Below are 20,712 nucleotides of genomic sequence, written 5' to 3' on the forward strand. Positions count from 1 at the left end.
ACCCTCCGAACAACAGCATTGTAGAACACAGCAAAAGTCCTGTCCTGCCTCAGCCGCCCCTTGCAGGGTCCGTCAGGGCCAAACTAACCCCGGAGCCCTGAAGCACCTTCCAATGACGTCCAGCCCACCTCAGGCCAGGCGCCCCTCCCTGAGGGGATTGCCACCCAGCCACATAGGCCGCGCGCCCGCTCCGCCCCCACCCACCCGCGAAACTACAACTCCCAGCAAGCTCAGGGGCCGGATAAGAGGGGGGGCCGCGCTCCTCTCCCCTTCCTAATTGACGTGCTTGGGAGCCACTCAACGAGCCGCGGCATCCAGCTCCTCCCAATGGCCGGGGAGCGGGGGCGGGTGTTGCCCTACACCACTGCCGGCCCGGGCGCTGAGGGTGAGTGCTGCAGGCCGAGGGGTTCTGTGCTGAGGGTGGGACTGGGGCCCTGCAGCGGCACCGGTGCCCCCGGGACCGCCTTGTCCTTCTGGGGTACCCGGGGCGGCAGGTGAGGGGGGGAGCGGAGGAAGGGAGCCGCGCCCGGCCGCCATGGGGGAGGGGCTGGCCGGCGCTGAGGGGAGCTAGGGGCGAGATCGAGCTTCTTCCGCCAGTGCGTGGAGCTGGGCCCTGAGCGGTGGGGCCGGGATGGCGCTGCCCCCTTCTCCGGGGCGGGGACGGTGAACTGAGCCTCTTTCCCTGGGCGCGGCCGTGCCCACGGCGGTGGCGGCCATGAGGGGTTCCCCCAACGCTGCTCCCGGCCTGCCCTCGCTCCGTCTCGGGCGCCGCAGCCCGGGGTCAGGTTCCTCCCCCCCCGCCCCGCAACCCCCGGCAGTGTATTACTTGTATTTTTCCGTTTCCGTCGTTCCGGGAGGCTTCGAGGCCTGCGAATGTCGCTGCCCAGCCCTGAGCAGCTCTGAGGTCGAGGGACAGCGGGGCCGGCGGCCTCTTCCTTCTCCGCGTTCCGTTGCAGACTGGCCGGTCCCTGTGGACAGGGACAGGCTGCTCCAGCCTCTTGTGCTCGCTGGGTCGTAAACTGCATTTACTGCGAGGGCAGTTCACAGAGTGTTCGTTCTGCAGTGGCTGAAAGAGGCAAGTGCCTCTGGCGTCCCTCTGGAGGAACAGGAGTGACTCAGTGGGTGCAGCTGCGGGGGTTTAGTCTGTCCTTCTATTCTGTGTGACAGCAGGAGTGGAGGAAATGCTGCTCTCCTACTTCAGCGTCCCTCTATACTTCCATTACAGGATGTTTAAACATTCAACTTATTTTTCCTTTCTTCTGATTTTGGGACTATTGCAAATAAGTTGTAGGATCTCTCGGAGAAACTAATGCACATGAAGCAGCAAGGAGCCTTTCTTCTGGCCAGTCTCCACCTGGTATTGTTGTTTCTGAAATAGGACGTAGCCCAACAAAAGTTTTGGTGTGTTTCATTCTGTGGGTGTTTTGTTAGCTTCTTTGTTTAAACTTGGGCTTCTTGTCTGTAGATGTAGCTGACTGCTTAGAGCAGGCAGGGTGGTATATCTTTATCTTGATATCTTTCCTCTTTTTATCGTGCTTCTCATCAAGTTTTTGTAGTATGGGACTGCTTGACCTAATTTGGATAAAATGTAATAGACTCAGGTTCTGTTTTCAGTAAAGTTACTGTAGTGCACCTGGAAAAAAGGAGAATGCCTTTAAAGGTACTGGAAATACACATGATAGGAAAGTTTTGGAAGAGTAAAATGGGAGATTATTGCTCCCTGTGATGATAAAAAATTTGAGACTAGCACTTTGATTGGTACATGTGTGTTCTGACCACAGAATTTTTTTTTATACCTGCTGCATCTTTAATACTGTGTTTCCTGTTTTTAAGAGTGCAGAGAGAGGCCTAAAAAAATAGTAGAAATGAGAAGCAAAGTCTTAAAGCCATAGCATATCATACTTTGACAAATACAGTTTATATATACTGTTCTTTGTCACCTGTGCCTTGCACACACCAGACATTTAGGCTGATTGCTTTCTTCAAGTAGTTACTTTAGCGTATTTGTAACGTTTAGGGTGAATATGGAGTAAAGTCTCATTTGTGTTAGTGAGACATGAGCAGCCTGGAGGAGAGACATGGAGGTGTTGGTTGATCACAAGGTCAACATGACCCAGCAATATGCACCTGTATCCTGGAGATGAGAAGGCTCTGAAAAGACCTTGAAGCAGCTTCCGGTGCTTAAAGGGTCCTACAGGAAAGCCAGAGAGGGACTTTTGACAAGGACATGAGTGGTAAGACAAGGGGGAATGGCTTTAAACTGACAGAGGTATATTTAGATTAAGTATTAGGAAGAAATTCTTCACTCTGAGAATGCTGAGGCACTGGCACAGGTTGCCCAGAGAAGCTGTGGCTGCCCCATCCCTAGCAGTGTTCAAGGCCAAGTTGGATGGGACCTAGAACAACCTGGTCTAGTGGAAGATGTCCCTGCCCATGGCAGGGAGTTGGAACTGGGTGATACTTTGAGTTCCTTTCCAATCCAAATCATTCTATGGTAAAAATGGCTACTTCTTGCTTAAGCTAGTTTTTCTTAATTCATGCTGAGCATGTGGGAGACCAAGACTTTGTTTTCAGAGTGGTGTAAGGGAAGTTCTCAGGTAATGTTTTCTAGTGAATCCATTATTTTGTATTATAATTCAAACGTGTTAAATTAGGTCAACCTAAACTCAAGTGAAATATAGAGGAAAAAAATAGCAGGAGACTTAAACTGGTAAATATGGACATCAATATTCTTTTACTCCTAGCGTAAACATTCTTAGTTTAAATGACTTTATTTTTCGCAAATATCTACCTATACAGAGGAAGATTGGTGAATGCAGTCTTTAAAATGCTTGTGAGTTAGCTAGTATAAATCTTGGAATGTTGTTGTGAAGACTACACTACTTAAGCCCTTGGGAGAGCTAAATGTCAGGGACAGTAACTGCCTGTGCAGAGCTTGGCATATGAAAGGAAGGAGGAAGTGTTTTCCCTGGTACTCTATCATCCTGCAGTGATGCAACAGAAGGTCCATAAAAGTTCAGAGTATTTATTGGCTTGCTGACTTGATCTGCTAAGTTTTCACATTAAAAAGAAAGTCTTTTAAAACTTTTAATTCTAGAATTTTGAATTGATGTCTGAGTGCATCTTGCTACAGTGGAATAGATAAACTTGTAGCTTCAGCTGGAGTTGATGCTTATGGATTGAGGAGGGGGAGATTGATGCAGTAAATCTATATACATTGCCCAGTCTTCAGAGTCTTGTGACTGCTGGAGGAGAAGCATATACACCTTATTTGATCTGGGCTATCCAGTCCTGTATAGCAAATCCTATTATTAAAGTGGTCCTGAGATTTTGAAAATCTTGAAGGAATTCTTCTTGATGAGTATGTTTCTAAATGTGCAAAACTCTGAACTTGTCTGTTTAGCTTCATTCTTAACACTACTAACTTGATCTGTGTTGTGCTCAAGAAATTCAGCTTTGCTTTATTATTACTGTCTGTTCTAACGCTTTGGGTCATTAACTTCTAGTTAAGCCAGTAGCATGTGGAAATCTATAGCCCCACAGGAAAGTTTTGTTCTTACAAGATAGAAATGTTGGTGGTTCATGAGACTCTTAACAAATTCCAGCAGTCCGATTTTCTCTGTAAACGTGACTCTCCTGAGTTATGTTGATACTAATGAACCTGCCTATGATTTATTTTAAGGTGGTTTTACAGTGGTGAGCTTCCCTATGATTATCCATTCTCAACTTTCTTCTTCTTCAGAAGCTTCTGAAGAGGATAAGATTTGAGCCATTAGCAGTTAAAATATTTATATCTTGCATATAATCTCAGTGTTGAGTATAAAGAATGCTTACTGCCAGTGTTGTAAGATTCTGAAAATTAAGCCATCTAAATAGCAGTAGTGCTTCTATCACTTAGTTCAAGAAATGTCTCTGTTCTGTGTTGCCTTTGAGGTCTGATAATAGATCCTCTGTGACGTATCATAAGTAAATAATCTGTTAGGTTTTTTCTTCTGTGATGGCTCTTCTTTGGCACTTAAGCAACTTGTGGACAAAGAGAAGCTGTGCAACATTTAATGTTTGGAGTCATCCCAAGTGTTTTCTCCCCCCATATTTTTAACCCTTTCTAAAGACATTTTGTTAGCATATCATTGCAGTGGGTTGCATGCAGTGTGAAATCCGAAAAGCACCAGGTCTCATGAAACCTGGGTGCTTTGCATCCAAACCTGTGATATCTGTGAATGCGTCAGACGTGGGTATTCAGCAGTGCAGATACATCAGTGTTTCAGATTGCTCTTAAAGATTCTATTTAATAACATGTATATCAACTGATATAAAGTTTATTTCTTTATCCTCCTCAGATGTGTGTACCAACCAACATTTCCCAGCTTTTTAGTGTCCAAGTATATTTTTTTCCCCAAATCCATATTTGAGGAGAATCAAGGAAAATGTCTCCTGGCTTTCTTGTTGAAATACACATAGAAAGACTCTAATGGCACAACTTCCTGATATACCTCAGATGTTTCTCAGTCTTGTTCATTCTCCTTCTGTATATAAAACTGTTTTGCAGAACTTGGTTTCGATTTCAGTTTTGTAGCTGTTAGAAGAAGATGTTAGCTTGGTTTTGAACAACTAGTTTGAAAGAGCCAATGTTCTAGATTTAGGGGAGATTCTCTCCCTTGCTGTGTGTCCTCCTTGCTTCATCTTCTTTGCCTTGTTTCCAAAATGTTCCAAACGTATGAATAACAATTGTATGGAGTGAGGAGCTTCTAGAGCACCTAGAAAGTGTGCTTGCAGAATAGTGCCTCTGGTTGGATTTGTATGAGTAGAAAATTAGGTATGGTCTTGGCTTAAGAGTTCTTGTTCCCTATTCCAAAAATTCAGTGAAGTGAGTAAAATAGGATCTTCCCAAGAATGGCGAAATGAAATCTAGACCTTAAGAACAGTGGGGTGAAGTGTGCAAGAGAACTTGCGTTACCTGGACACAGAATATTAAGAAAATGGTTGTGTAGGTGAGTCCTGAATTGAGGAACCAGAGTCTGAAAGTCATTTCACGGCTTTCTCTGATAGCAAATTCAGAGCCTTAGTCTTCAGCATACCAGGTGAGAATATAAGGTAGTTACTTACATCTGCAAGAAAAACTGTAGAAAAGCTATACATAGAAGTTTAGATTTAAAAAAAAAAAAAATCTTAAAAATATCAAAACCAATTAGGCTCATATTGGGAGAGACATTTAAGTTTAACAGGTCTCAAAATTTCATGCACTGTGACCAGAATCTGGTGGTGGGATCACTGGGTATTACATCTAGTGTATAGCAAATGGTCCAAGTCAAAAAAGCAGGCTCATGCTTACAGCTTTTGCAATCCAGTGATAGTTTTGAAATGAAAAAATGGGAGGAAAAAGAACTCAAGTGGCATATTGTATTGCTTAACACTGTGCGTAAGTGTATCTTTGATCTTAGTAAAAGTACCAAATTTAGCATAAGGATTTTTCTTAGGCATGTTTTGTTTTAATAATGTCACAGTTCAGTGCTAATGGGTCTTTTAAGTAAGTGATTTAAGAAGTACGGAGAGAAAGTTGGGGGGGGGGGGGTGGGCAGAGTCAGTCAGGCTTCCTTTAACTCAAGGTAATGACTGAGTACCAGTTCCATTTTATCCCACTGTATGGTCTCAGTGTTTCTTAATCTAAGAATAGTTTAATAGTATATGTGCTGGTCTTTTCAGTGTAGATGATGGTCAGTATTGTGAAGACAGTTCTGCAGTGCTTGTTTAACATAATTGGGTTTTTTACCTGATCCCTCCACTGTGTCTGCTCTGAACCTCCTCATTGTGTGTTGTTCACATAAGAATTGTACCATGAGCAAAGATGTGAATTTTGGTACCACATCAGCTGCTCTTAACTGCTTTTATACTCTTCATGTCTTCCTGCCTAACAGTTCACTTGTGTGGTGAGGTGGGGCACACACACCTACAGTTAACCACAGTGTAGCTGTGTAGTGTAATCTTGTGTTCTCTTGCAGATCAGTGAGTATTTCTAAACTGAAATGTCTTTGCTCTACTTGCTTTCCACACCTCTCGAAGTGTTCAGCTGTCACCTATAGGAATATGACCATGGGTGATAGAACAGAACTGCTTATCTGAAATTTTTTGTTTTCTGAAGATGAATACTTACGATGCAATTCCCAGTGATTCCTGCCGACACACAAAAATTGCCTCAATTGGTTGCTTTCAAAGTGAATTGAGATTCCTCAGTATTTTTCTAGTTTGCTAATAAACTAGCTCATTCTACTGTTTAGTTTAAGAAATTGGTAAAAATGCCAGAGAATTCAGGCCCAGCTGCAGGTGTCTGAGGCTCAATTACCAAATCTAAGGCATTCCCTCTAGCTTTGGACTGATAGTGGTGAGTCAGGAATGGGAACCTTGGAGAGAGGCTGTATTGATGAGGACAAGCATTACAGATAGGTAATCTTCTCTCTTCTTTTCTTATAGGTTTGGAAGAACATTGTTCTCGGGCAGTGAACGCTCTGCACTTTTGAACAGAGTGCTACTTGAAGGAGTAAAAGAAATTGATAGTTGTTGCTTCCTTCCAATTCTTGTTTTGTACTTGAACTTCTTCCTTTCTTTGGATTTTCAATTGAGAAAGGCCATGAGCTCAGTAAGTATTTTAGTACTCTGTGCAAACCTGGTTCTTGAAATGAGTTGTTTCTAGTAACCTCCAGAAATGCTTTGAAAGAGTTTGTAGTAAAAGCACAGGAATACAAGCCTATGAAAACCTAATGTAACTGAAATTTCTGTGATACTTCAGTGTTTAAATCTCTCTAGAAGCTAGCAGTAGGTCAGAAATGCTTAGAGTGTGAGCAGAAACCCAGCACAACTGTGAACTAGTCTTTCTCTTTTACTACAAAGCCTCATGAGATGTTTTGTCTTTGTGACCTAAGTGGTAAGAGGTCTGGGGTGATGTCTTTTCCTTGCTGCAGTGTGTTCAGGTAGGAATGACCCATCCTGGCAGTTGATGCATATGACAGCCTTTCTAGGGAGGGTTTTGTGTATCCTTCTGCACTTTCATTGGTGCTGCAGAGATGAGTGTCACATGGAAATGACTCCTAAAGAAAATGCTCTGGCTTTGTTCTCTCTTAGGGTCAGCGCAAGCGCCGTGGAGGAGCAGTTAATTCCAGGCAAGCTCGGAAGCGAAACAGGCTAATGGCTTCTACAGCAGAAATGGCTTCAGAAGCAGAGCCAATAGAGCTTGAAGAAAGTGGTAAGCTTTCTTTTGCACTTGGTCAGATGCTAAACAGCTTCTGGAGGCTTGGAGTCTCACTTAACCTGGTTTTTTGCCCGTTACTAGGCCCCTTCTTGGAGGCGAAGGGAAACCTTGGATTCTACCAAGTGTCTAGTGCCCATGGCAGGGGGGTGGAACTAGATGATCTTAAGGTCCTTTCAGCCCTAACTATTTTGTGATTCTATGGAATCTACAAACAGCAAGTGTACTGACAACTGACTGAGTTTGATACTGAGATGCAGTACGTTCTCCACTCTTGATAGATGAGTTATGTAAGAAATGTGCTCAAGTGCTGCTCAAACTCAGTTGGGGAACTCCCAGCTTTTAGAGAGGTAATCAAGTCTTTGTCATCAGCGGTGCCCCTTCCCTCAAGCGAAGATTTGTGGCATGATACTGTAAAATGATTAGATTTTATGGAATTCCTAGTTTATTCTGTGTGATTCACATTGTCCTACATTAGATGGATAATCTGTTGCTGCATACCTGTCAATATCTGTTGTCATTAGTTGCACCTTGTCCCTCAAGGGAGAAGCAGCTTCTGGTCAAAAAGCCTAGAAAAAGTATCAGAAACTAAAAAGTCTCGTTGACTTCTTAAATGGAATTTTACATTGTGTTCTGAAATCCTTGGAAAGATTAAAATTAACTATTATTCTGCTGGTTATTACATGGAGCTTTGCTGTGCATTTGACTGTGAAAGTTTGGAAGAGACATGAGAGAGGAACTTGTACAGCGTGGTACTGTAGTTATTATATCCTATATGAGAATCTTTTCTACTGTGTGATAAACATTCTCCTGTGTGAGATGTTAGATAATCTGCCTCCTGCAAGCTGTTACCACACAATAGAATTGTATGAGTTGTTCAGCTACTGTTCCTCAGCTACTGTTCCTCTTGCACTGCAACTTGCAGAAGACTGGTGGTAACACTCTGAGGGCTCATGAGGGCAAAGCTTGACTGAAATCTTGGTCACATTTAGGAAGAAAAGAGGAATAGGGCAAGGTTGAATCATACCTCAGACTGTTATGAAGCAGCAGACGATCTTATTCCTCTGTGATCTCTGATCTTGCTTCTAACGTTCTGTTTTTAAGCTGGTGAAGAAGTAGTAGACCTCACATGTGAGTCTTCTGATCCTGTAGTCGTTGATCTCACTCACAATGATTCTGTTGTGGTAAGTAGTGGATGATGCTTATCTAAGTCTTGTAGGCAGACTGGGTTTATATTGTACTTCCTGGCAGAATCGGAATTTAAGGACAAATTTTAGGGTCGAAGTTGACTTGTCAGTGCATGAGAGCCATGTATGATAGGTTAACACAGAAGCTGCTCTGGAGGCGCACTTGCAAATACTAAGAGGGTAATCAAAAACAGCTTTTTGCTTCAGAACCTAGGCAGAACACACGGTGATGGGTAATATAAGGAAATGCAATTTAAAGTTGAAGCTCTGATAGATAATCAAAGATATGGGCCAATGATTTACATAAAAAGTGAAGGAGGTAAGTCTGTGACTTTACAAATATGAAGTGTTTAGCTGCAGCGTTAGTTTAAGTTTCTCTCATCACACATATGCCAGCTGCAACTGTAGGTTATTGTGCTACAAACCAGTTTATTACTCCAAGAAGCCTTAAAGAAAATCCACATCCTTTTCTTATTTCTGTGTTTAAAGCTAGAATACATTTGATCCAGTCCACAGTGCAGTTTATAACTTCAGTTTTGGGATGCCACTACTGCTTTGCAAACCAGAAGCAAGCAGCAGGAATCACATGGAGGGGTATCTGCTGCTGGAATTGTTCCTGAGCCTTTGCAAGGGAAAAGCCTCACACTTTACAATATAATCCTCATCAAAATGAACAATGGGTTTGGGTTTTTTAGTTCAGCAGCTGTTAATCTAATGTCAAGTATTTGTGGATAGCATGCTTCAATTGGCCTGTTGGGGGTGGGGGGGCGGAAGATGGAAAGAGTCTTCTCCGGTCTAAATCCAATTAGGGGATACTGAAACTGGGGAGCAGGGAGGAGGGTTCTGGTGCTTCATAAAGTGCAGTGTGTGCAGAAGCACCCTCATGTTTTCAGAGCAGCAGCTAATCTACTACTACCATTAATATTCTTCAGCAAAATTAGGGAGTGATATCCTACCATTCTTAGCTTTTGTTGGCATTGCTTAGCTTAGCTGGTGTTTGTATGTAGTAGTAGGAGTGTACACCAAAATCTAATTGTGTTCTTTTCTATTCCTTCCCATATCTATTGATGCAAGATTGTTGAAGGTGAGTTGACATTTTACAGTTGATAATGGCATTGTTCTAAAGTTAACTTTTGTGTGTGTGTGTTTTCCAATGAACTTGAGCAGCATGGATTGAAACTGCCTTTTCCAAAAGGCGAAAGACAGTGCTAAAGCATCATGTGAATAGATCCAGTCTGTGCTTAATAGTCACTGACAGAGCTTGTAGAGAGGATCTGAAAGAAAATCCATCAAGGCTGCTGAAAATATGTTTTGTTGTTTTCCAAGTACAGAAGTTCTTAAAGGCCAGGGCGGATAATAATCTGAATCATCATTGGCATATCTGCTTTGAATAAGAAAGTGTTGAAAGTTTTTCTTAGCTTTTATTGTGAAGAAGTAAGTTAAAAAGGAAGTTACTGATGGTCATAATACTTAATTTCGTTATCTGGTGTAGCATGCCTCAAATTTGATAATAAGTATTAAGAAGTGTAGTTTTTTAGGGTTTTTTGGTTTGTTGGTTTGGTTTTTTTTTTCATAATTTAGGTGTTACAATAGTTACAGGTGTAAAGAAGTATCCTTTACACCTGAATACTTGTGCAGGAAGGAACTTTAATTTTATGGCAATATATGTAATTTTGATTGATTAGTTAGTGCTTATTTATTTTTACATGTAAGTGGAGTCGCAGAGATAATTATTACATGTGGTTTCTGATTGTTAAAAAGTAAACAGCAGTTCTTTAACCTTCGCATGTTCCAGACCAGGGAATAAAAAAAACCACCTTATCTCCTTTTATCTTGGGCAGTATAATTCCATTATCAAGTTTTCTTGACACAGGAGGAAGATGATGAAAAGACACTGCTTAATACATTATTCTAATTTCCAAGTACTGATCTAAAAAAGATTAATTTTATAGAAACTGATTTTATGTATATAGCTTTGACAAAGAGAGGAACAGTTTAGAATCATACCTGGATAGAGCAGTGAGGAACCACGGCAGCTCTATAACTTAAATATTTAGATGCAGGCATCTCTTCCATAACTTCTGAAGCTTTCTGAACCAGACACGGTTGTGTTTCACCAGGCCTTTTTGTTGTGTATGTGCTCCTGTGCCATGCAACTTGGAAACTTTAGTCCTCTCCGAATTTCTCAAGATAGTATACTAGCGTTCTCTGTTAGTAAGAATGAAGAGAGGATGCTTCTCTTTATGGGGGAGATCACTTCACAGGTAGTGTAACTGTATGAAACTTATGACACCAAGAATCACTATGGTCATGATTCAGCAGTTTGTGAATAGAGCAAATTTTTTATGTTGATATGCAGCAGAATATTTACAGTGTTTGGAGGTGTTCCACCATAATATTTAGGAAACTAGTTTGTTTTTAAGCCAGCTGAATATGGTCCATTTAAAACGTGAACCGTTACAGACTGGTTTTAATCATGCACTTCATGTATAGCTCCAAGGCTATATATTTTATGCTGTGTCTAACTTAATAAAATTAAATTACAGAGAATCAAGGACAAAGGAGAAATCTGAGACTCAGAAGCCAGCGACAGTCAGACAGCTGTGTATTAAGTAGCGATGATGAAGATGAAACAAGAGACAATGATGTGTATGTGACACATAAACTGTCTCGAGAAATGGGACCACTGGAAGATGAAACTGCAAGTTCAAAGTATGTATGCTTTATGACCTACCCAAACACGGAATTTTGCTTTTCTTATGCATACAGGACTAAGTTACATTACTATTGCCTGGCTTATCTGGGAAGTCTTGCCTTATTCCAGTTAATTCCTTCTGTCAGTGAGGGAACTTTTCTTTCTCATCACATATTGCATAGTGACCAAATGATGGCAACTTTGCATACAACCTTAAAGATGAGTGTGGGGATATAGCAGGGAAGGGGGATTGGTCATAACCCATGGCTCATAATGTATTGCATTTACTTTTCATGCAGAGCCCTAGTAGTGATGTTAGATATAGAAATATTTTTATTGGTGTTGATGAGGCTTGTTATCATGAGACCATTAGGCAGCAGAATGGCAAATTTCAGTAAAAACTATTATTCACCATTTTTTTACACACTCTGCCAATTAACTGCCTTTTTCTCTCAGGGCAGTAGCCATTCTTCCCAAGGTATAATTGCAAGGCAGTTGTGGACATAATACTGTTATAGGCACGTTTTGTTCTGTCTCATATATGTCATGATGGTCTGATACGTTTGCATGTAAGGTGGAGATCTCACTGTTCAGGATAGCAGCCATGACAAGAAAGACACTATTCAACAGTAAACTGCTATAGGAGCACTGCATTATATTGAGAAGGATGCATATATTGGGCTAATTACATGAGATCAGGTGACCATTTGACTAGGGAATATGAAGAACATTAAAATTGTGGTACAGACATTGCGTTTATTTTATTTTTTCAACTGTTAGGGGAGGGAATAAAGATTTTTAATAAACTCATGTCCTTTGAGCTTTTACTAACAGGCAATGAAGGAGAGAAATTGGGTATGAAAATTTTTTATGTCAGGCCTTAGATATGCCATGTCAAGGGCTTGTACTGTCATAAAACATAGTGCATTGTACCAGTGCATTTATAAATTTTTAAGTCGTAGATTATTAAATTAATGATGTGTATGTGAACGGTACCTTAGTTTTCTAAAGCATAAATAGGGATGTACCGTAGAAACAGGTATTTTTCCAAGCTTTTGGGTTCTGCTTTATTAATATGTGAAAAATTCAAACCTAAAATGTAATTACATGACTTACAATAGAATAAAAACCAAAACCCAACACAAGGTTTTGTTCTGTTGTTCGTTAATTCATGTAACCTTACGTACATGAAATGATTTTAATACCTGAAAGACACATACAAAATATCTGAAAATATGCTTCCTATCATGACAGATTTGATTAGGAAGCAGGTTTTGGAATGAATGGTTTCCCAAGGACAGCTAGATGCTTTTGTCAGAAAACTCTTCTTTCTGACCCATTGAAGATCAGTGCTGCCATCTGTGTGCTGCACTGTACTACAGACTGCTGTTACTTGTAAGAGGAGAGCAGGGGGACTGACTGCGTCATCCTCCTCATGAGAAGCAAGACCCAGTTTCCTTTAGAGAGGGGGCACCTTAACTGCTTATTCCATGCAACAAATGGAGAGAGTGAAAGACACACAGGGACCTTCAGATGAAATGCACCATGGTTGGTCTGTGCAGTCTGGTGATGACAAGGCATTTTAGGTAGCAGTGACCCTCAATGCATGGTAACATTAATGGATGCGTGTGTTCTTTCTGCTTTTGTTCTCTCTACCACAAGGCCATCTGGTACCGTTAGCTGTCCAATTTGCATGGATTTCTACTCGGAGGTAAGGATCTGCATCTTGTCAAGGCTGCTTTTTTGTCGGAGGGAGACCAGGGTGCCTGGTGAGCTGAGCATCTGTGCTGGGTGCTGTGGGATGCTGCAGACAGCTGGCTTGAGGTACAGTCCTCGCTGGGAAAGTCAAAGTGGCTTGGAAGTCAAAGTCATTTCTTGATGGTGCACGTAGTGCCAGAAACACTTCCCAAGGTGGCACTGAAAGACCTTTGGGTTCCTTTAATCAGCCATGTACTGATTCCAGGCACCCAAATCCTCTGTCTGGTACCAATAGAGCAGCAAAGCAGAATTCTTCACTCCAGGTTCCTCTTGTGGTTTCTTTTCTTACAGATTGTGCAAAGCGGACGACTGATTGTGTCAACTAAATGTGGCCATGTCTTCTGCAGTCAATGTCTCCGTGATTCCCTAAGGAATGCCAACTCTTGCCCAACTTGCAGGAAGAAACTCACTCACAGACAATATCATCCCATTTATATATGAGTACTTCTTTTTCTCAGGACAGACTCCACTGGGATGTTGAGAAATATGTCATGGGTTCAGAGTTCTGTAGAATTAAAGAGCGGCAGGTTCTGCAAATCCAAACTGTTTTTCTTTGAGAATAACTTGTACTTGTATAGACAGGTTTTTTATTGTCCAGGCTACATCTTGTAATGTCCCTGGTTATAATGTTAAATTTAGGACTGGCTCTAAGTTACACCAGCGGCCTATATCAGAAAGGAAGCAAATGCATTTTCTTCCAATTTTTGCGCAAGTAAGAGAGGTCTGAATATTTTATTTCTTCCTCTTAAAATTATTCCTGCCCTCGCATACAGCCATGGAAGAGTTACTGTTCAAAACAGACAAGCAATTTGCCAATTCCTTGCGCTATTGCTTTTATTCTGCCAGAAGCTTGTCACTATATTGCTTTCTGCTGTTCCATCTTTGCCCGAATAGAGGTCTCTGTTAAACAGACAACAAGGGTAATGCAATCAAATCACCCCTCTTAACCAGCAGTCAGGTGTTTTAAGCAGAAGGCTTGAACACGTGGATTCCCTTACAAACTCCATGAGATCTAACGTACGTAGAAAAATTGCAGCATGGGCAATTTGAAAATATACTTGGAATGTTTTAAATTGAAACAGTTCCCATAGTGGAATCACAATGCTGAATTTCTCTACTAACATGATGAGGTGGTCCCTTAGGTTTATTGCTGTTCTACAGCACTCTATCTGGTAACTGAGGAGAACGTAGACGTCTCTTAGCTTCCTAGTGATGAGTAAGAAGCAAATGTATGTTTGCTGCCCTCTTGTCAGCTAAATCTCAAAGTACCCACATATCTTGTACCATATGAAGTGTCCCCAGCACAATGCTTCAAGTTCAGTGCGATTGCTTGGCTGTTCTCTTTAGTTGCTACAGTGACATCCGATGGTTTTAGCCTTTAGAAAAGGACTCAAGGACATGTTCCTGGAGAGAGCATTCTTCTCTTGACGAAAGGCAGGAACACACAGGTTTCTGCATTGTTATCCAGACAGCCAGTTTGGCTTTCTTCCCCGCAGGCCTGAGTTAGAAATGTCTTCTTCAAACCTGTTCTACGTAAAAGCTACAAGCTGGGATGTGAAATCCCCAAAGGGCTGATATAAACAGGAGCTGATAAAAACAAATCATTCGATGTAGGGGAGATGACTAAAATCAGTATTCTGTGATCCACACGTGCATCCATGAGAGGCTCCAAAATTAAGCTCAGGCACGTTTTGGCAGCTGGTTGTGCCAGACAACCAGGATTAACACCATTCTGTGCTCCAGGCAGCACAGCTGTAGGATGTGTTTTGGTAATGCTGGTATCTGAAGTGTCTTAGCTCGCCTGTCTGAGGGATCTGTGGGAAGCCTTCAATGAAAGCAGCTCTTCTAATGAGCTGTCTCCAGTTGTGTTTTAAGACTGCAACTCACAAGTAGAGTGTTTTGGTTTTTTCTGAGGACGTTTAGAGAAGTTTCTGGATGTAGTCATGCAGACAGAGTTTGTTCCATGACGGCTGGCTTAAGAACTGCAATAGCTTCCCCACCCTGGTTTGGAATCTCTTTGGCTCAACGTCGTTATCTGGAATACATGGTTTCTGCATTGTGGCAGTCTGGGAATTGCTGAAGTTACACACATTTAGTTACTGTGTGCTCCCCAGGCAAGGCCTGCCAGAGTCCTACGAGAGCGTGATGACTCCAAGGTGCTGGTGCTTGAGTCCCCAAAAGCAGAGAATCGGTGGAGCAACTCTAGAGATTGCAGCTATCACTGTAAGCAGGAAGAGATGCAGCCCAGCGTTACAGCTGTCAAGGTGCTTTAGGGGCCACAGCAACCGCTTGCTGCTGGCAGCTTACAGAGAAAAGAGGAAGAAAAGACCAGCTTTCCTTGGGTGCTCCTGCACGAGAGGGACGAGAAGCAGAGGATTTAGTGGGTTAGCTCTGGGGATGAAGGGTGGTCATGTCCCTGTGCTTCTTTCAAAGTGCACTAGCTGTAGCCTAAAATGACTTTGCACAACTCCCTCCATGTAAATACCACTTTGTAGGTAGTGTGGCCATAAATGGATCTGACACTACAAACTAGAGACTGTTTCACAGAAAAGGTTTTAGCTTTTGTGTAGCCTGTGAAGTGCCACAGATTTTGTGCCACGCAAACCGGAATTTTAAGTCTCAGCCATGGAAAAAGACCAAATTGCAATACAGGCTTTCTTTCGGAGGGGGTGGGAAGGGCGAGAAGAATCCTCACGCTATTGGAGTTCCAGTGAAGATTCACACTGTCAAGAAATTACAGGGAATATAAAGATTTTTTTTCGTTATGTAAATGTATCTCTTCTTGTTGTATATAGTTTGTTTTTCCTGTATTTAATGGTATTCATGTCTGTCTGTCCCATGTCCACTGGACTACTGGCAGGCAAACAGTTCTTTCACCAGGTGGAAATAAAAGTATTGATTTGATGAGCTGGAAGTTTTGGTTCTTTGAATCCCAATGTGTTATTGATTAAGGGCGGGGGGAAATCCTACTTTCCCCAACTTTGGGTTACTGTTTCTGGCGTATCTGGCATGGGGAAGGGGAGGGAGGTGCTGCCCGGAGCATGTGCGTGGTCGTTTCCACGTGAAATCCTGGAGGAGCTCTGCTGGAAATCTGTCTTCTGTAAGTGGTCCTAGAAAGAGAGGTTTGTGGTGGCCCTGAGCAGCTGCTGTGTGAGTAACTGTACTCTTCTGACTGAGGGCAGTGCTGATGGAGCTCCTTGAGTGTCTATGTTTTCTAGTGATCCCTGGTCAGAGCAGCCTGAAACCTTTCTGCAGCTTCTGGTTACACTGTTGTTGTTCCCTGTCCTTGTGGCCTCGTTGGGGCTCTTCTGGGAAGAAGCTTTACTTTGTAAAGGCGAGAGGCCACCTTTTCTGCAGTTTTTCAACAGGCGCGTGCAGAGAGGACTCAAGAGAACTGGCGCCGTTGGACACGGAATGTTATGGAATGCTACGGTTGCCAGGGCCCAGAGTCCTGTGATGCTGCGCATGCAGGAGGCTGAGTGTCAGTTCCCGGCTTTCTCTGCTAGGGAGCAGACTCTGAGCCTTGGCGCTGTACGTGCCAGGTGAGAACGTGAAGCAATTGGCTCAAGTTGGCCAGAAAGACTCTGGAGTAATGGGGGATGGCAGTATAGATGATTTGCTTCCACCGTTCCCAGTCACGGGGAGCAGGAATCTGAAAACTATGAGAAACTAATAGGAGGGGAAGGGTAGTAGGTGTTGGGTCTGGCTCATGCTTCCCAAGCTGTAGGGCCCAGAGCTCAAGGGGAGGCTTCGCCAGCACTGAAGGCAGTGGGATAATCCCCTCTCTTGAGCGGCTGGTCATGCTGTGCTGGATGCAGCCCAGGGCGTGGGTTGCTCCCTTGCCTGCCAGGGCAAGCTGCTGACTCCTGTTGAGCTGCTGTCAACCAGCACCCCCAGATCCGTTCCTGCAAGGCTCCTCTCCAGCCGCTCCTCTCCCCGTTTATGCTTCTAGATGATGTGTTTCTGTGTCCGTTGGTGTCCTTGCCAGGTCTTGCCTGAAGCGCCTGCAACTCTTCCTTGGTGAAGAATTAGAGGCAGGTGCCAACTCCAGAAATCTGGCATTTAACCTGGGACATCCCCTCTAGCTTTGGACAGAAAGTGGCGGGTCAGGAATGGGAACCTTGGAGAGGGGCTCTTTTGAAAAGGACGAGCATTACAGAGAGGTAATGTTCTCCCTTCTCTTCTTGTAGGCTTGGAAGAAGATTGGGATTCTTTTTTTGGGCTTGAACCTCTTCTTTCTCTCGGTTTTTGACCGAGAAAGACCATGAGCTCTGTAAGTATTTTAGTGCTCAATGCAATCCCAGTTCTTAAAATGAGTTGGCTTCTGGTAACCTCCAGAAATGCTTTGAGAGAGTTTGTAGGACAGGCACAGGAATATTCTGTTTTGAAGCTCTTGAAGAAGCATTAGATCTTCCAGGCCCATCTGCAAATCTGCAGTCATCCATATCACCCTGGATGATTCTGATGAGGTAAGTAGTGAATAGCACACTTCCCTAAACCTTGTAGTCAAATAGGTTTTCTCTCTTGCTGCCCAACAGAATGCATTCTTAAGGAAAGATTGGAAATTCAAAGTTGTGTTGTCAGTGCTTCTGTTTCCCCACTCTAGAAGTGATCAGATGCCTTTCTGTAGAGTAGACATGATGAGAAATGCATTTGGTGTACGACATTCTGTCAGGAGTAGACCCCTGGTTCCCTGCGTGTTAGCCCAAGGCTCAGAGAAAGTCGTGGTACCGTCACGAATGACCTCTGCTGATAAGTACTCAGCTTGAGGGATCTGGAAGCCTGAATGCTGGGGCATTGAAGAATTCTATGTAATATATATATATAGGACCTGTCTTTGAAGATCCGTACGATAAAAGTCAATGGAGGTCATGAATGCAGAGTTGAAACGTAGGGTTGATTCTGAATCAAAACAGGGAGTACTGAAAATGAGGAGGAGAGAAGAGCGTGTTCTGGTGGTTCATAAGCTGCCTCCATTTCTCTCTCTTTGCAGCATCATGACCAAAATCAGAAGCAATCGCTTGTTTACAGAGCAGCAGCTGATTTCCTATTACTTCTAGCAGTATTCAGGAAAATGAGAGAGGGATATCCTGCCGTGTTTAACCTTTCTGGTTGACGTTGCTTAGCTGACATGTTCTTTGTATGCAACACGGGTGTGCACACCAAAGTCTAATTGTATTTTCTTTTCTCTCCCTTCCCCTATGTTTTGATGCAAGACGGATGAAGAAGAAGGTGAGTTGACATTTTACAGTTGATAATGAGATTGTCCTAAACTTCATCTTTTGGGCGCATGTTTTCCGATGAACTTGAGCAGCGTGGATTAAAACTGCCTTTTCCAAAAGGCAAAGGGCAGTGCTTAGGGATCTGGCGACTGGATCCAGTCTGTGCTTGATGGTCACTCTCAGAGCTTGTAGAGACTATCCGAAAGCAAAGCTTCACAAAGTCTATTTTCATTTTCCTCATACACAAGTTCTGCAAACATAAAGTTGATATTAATTTAATCATCATCTTTACCACTGGAATATCTGAATATGAAATATTCCAGAAGATTACTTTTAGCATGCATTGCAGTGAGGAAAACAAAGGAGTTACAAACTTTATAGAATCCTGCATTTTAAGGAATGTTTCAGAGCTGTATATTTTATTACTCTTTCTAACTGAGGAAAATTCTGTCCCTCCGACATTTCAACTTGCAGAAGTGGCAGGAAATTGTATTCGCCTGCAGTTTCTGATCTTGATTCACACATTCTGTTTTTAAGCTCCTGCAGAAGTAAGAGATCTCACAGGTGAATCTTCTGAACCTGAAGTCATTGATCTCACTCAGGATGACTCTGATGAGGTAAGGAGCAAATGGCACACTTACCTAAACCTTGTGGTCCAATTAGTTTTCTGTTGTGCTTCCTGAGGGAATGCGTTGTTAAGGACAGATTTTACATTCAAAGTTGAGTTGTCAGTGCACCACTTTAAGCAGTCCAGAGGTGATCATTTGCCTTTACCCAGAGTAGAAATGATGATGAATACATTTCAATTACAACATTCCTAAGGATGTAGACCCCCTTTTTCGTTACGTGGTACATATAGGGTCAGATGCTACTCCTAGAAGCCCTTAAAGCATCCAAATTTTGTTTTTTCATGCTCTTTTTGAAGCTAGAGTAGTATTTGATCCATTCAATACTGCAGTTTATCACATCACCTTTATAATGCCACTGCTAGCTTGCACAGCAGAAGCGAGCAGCAGAAATTGCATGTGGAGGTACCAACTCCAGGGCATCTTTCTGAGCCTATGCAAAGGAAGGGTCTCAAGCTTGACACAAGAATCTGCATTTTATATTCAAGTTTTCAGATTAGTAGACAGCTAATCTACTGCTACTTTTCATGTTCTTCTGCAAAATGAGAGGGTGATCTCCTACCATTCTTAAGCTTTTTTTTTTGACATTGCTTAGCTGATGTTGTTTGTACGTGACACCATGGTTATACACCAAAGTCTAATTGTATTTTCTTTTCTCTCCCTTCCCATGTGTATCGATACAAGTCGGATGCTGAAGGTGAGTTGATGTTTTACAATTGATAAAGGGATTGTCCTGAAACTTAATGTTTTGGGGGTATTTTTTCTAATGAACTTGAGCAGCAGCATGAATTGGCACTGCCTTTTCCAAAAGGCAAGGGACAGTGTTTATTGATGTGGTGACTGGATCCAGTCTGTCCTTGATGGTCACTCTCGGAGCTTGTGGAGAATATCTGAAATCAAAGCTGCTCAAGATTTGTTTCTCTCTATTTGCAAATACAGAAGTTCTGTGACACTGAAGTTGTTGATAATTCGATCATCACTTTTACCACGGGAATATCTGCTCTGAGTATGAAATACTCCTCAAGGTTATTTTTTTTTTTCTCATGTGAGAGAAATAAATACAGAATCACAGACTCTGAATAATCCCATGTTCCAAGGATAGTTCCAGGGCTGTATTTTTTATACAATGTCTAACCTACAGAAACTCTGTCTTTCTGGCACTGCAACGTGCAGAAGACGATTATCTATTGGTAGGATGTTTTATTCCTCTGTAATCTCTGATTTTGATCCTCGCATTCTGTTTTCAAGCTCCTGCAGAAGTAAGAGGTCTGTTAAACGAACCCTCCATTCCTCAAGTCATTGATCTCACTCAGGATGACTCTGATGAGGTAAGGAGCAAATGGCACACTTACCTAACCTTGTGGTCCAATTAGTTTTCTGTTGTGCTTCCTGAGGGAATGCGTTGTTAAGGACAGATTTTACATTCAAAGTTGAGTTGTCAGTGCACCACTTTAAGCAGTCCAGAGGTGATCATTTGCCTTTACCCAGAGTAGAAATGATGATGAATACATTTCAATTACAACATTCCTTTTTAGATAGTCCTTTTTAGAACCCCTTTTTCATTATGTGGTACATATGGGGTCAGATGCTACTCCTAGAAGCCCTTAAAACATCCAGGTTTTGTTTTTTCATGCTCTTTTTGAAGCTAGAATAGTATTTGATCTATTCAATGCTGTAGTTTTTAACATCAGCTTTGTGATGCCACTGCTAGTTTGTAAAGCAGAAGCAAGCAGCAGAAATCACATGGGGAGGTACCACTTCCAGGGCTTCTTCTTGAGCCTTTGAAAAGGAAAAGCCTCACACTTGACACAAGAATCTGCTCTTTGTGTGGTTTAGTACCACCAGGTGCTAGAGAGGGCTTGGGGTTGTATTTTCTTCTTTAGCAGCTGTGAGTCTGATAGGGAGTGTTTCTGGATATCACACCTGAATCGGCCTGTTTGAGGGAGAGATGGGGAAAGAATCTCTTCCAGCCTAAATCCAATTA

General features: G+C 42.5%; 1 protein-coding gene across 3 annotated transcripts; it reads left to right on the forward strand.

Annotated features, from left to right (window-relative positions):
- The first annotated feature begins 290 nt into the window (after positions 1-290).
- Positions 291-15,787, forward strand: RNF4 (ring finger protein 4). 3 transcript variants are annotated; one of them, XM_080617649.1, is made up of 7 exons: positions 291-385; positions 6,469-6,634; positions 7,117-7,237; positions 8,345-8,431; positions 10,974-11,139; positions 12,785-12,833; positions 13,172-15,787. In XM_080617649.1, the coding sequence occupies exons 2-7, from the start codon at positions 6,626-6,628 to the stop codon at positions 13,319-13,321; spliced, it is 582 nt and encodes a 193-aa protein (XP_080473775.1). In that variant the 5' UTR covers positions 291-385; positions 6,469-6,625; the 3' UTR covers positions 13,322-15,787. The 3 variants fall into 3 exon arrangements, with proteins under 3 accessions (XP_080473775.1, XP_080473773.1, XP_080473774.1); XM_080617647.1 differs by lacking the exon at positions 8,345-8,431; XM_080617648.1 differs by lacking the exons at positions 291-385; positions 8,345-8,431 and adding an exon at positions 5,003-5,081.
- Positions 15,788-20,712: the final 4,925 nt, after the last annotated feature.

The sequence above is a fragment of the Psittacula echo genome, assembly GCF_963264785.1.
Source record: "Psittacula echo genome assembly, chromosome: 1".
Lineage (NCBI taxonomy): Eukaryota > Metazoa > Chordata > Aves > Psittaciformes > Psittacidae > Psittacula > Psittacula echo.

Bases quoted from the DNA above. Each gene is read 5' to 3' on its own strand.
- RNF4 (XM_080617649.1), top strand. The intron at 7,238-8,344 runs GTAAGCTTTCTT...TCTGTTTTTAAG, and splicing joins AATAGAGCTTGAAGAAAGTG to CTGGTGAAGAAGTAGTAGAC. The intron at 11,140-12,784 runs GTATGTATGCTT...CTCTACCACAAG, and splicing joins GATGAAACTGCAAGTTCAAA to GCCATCTGGTACCGTTAGCT.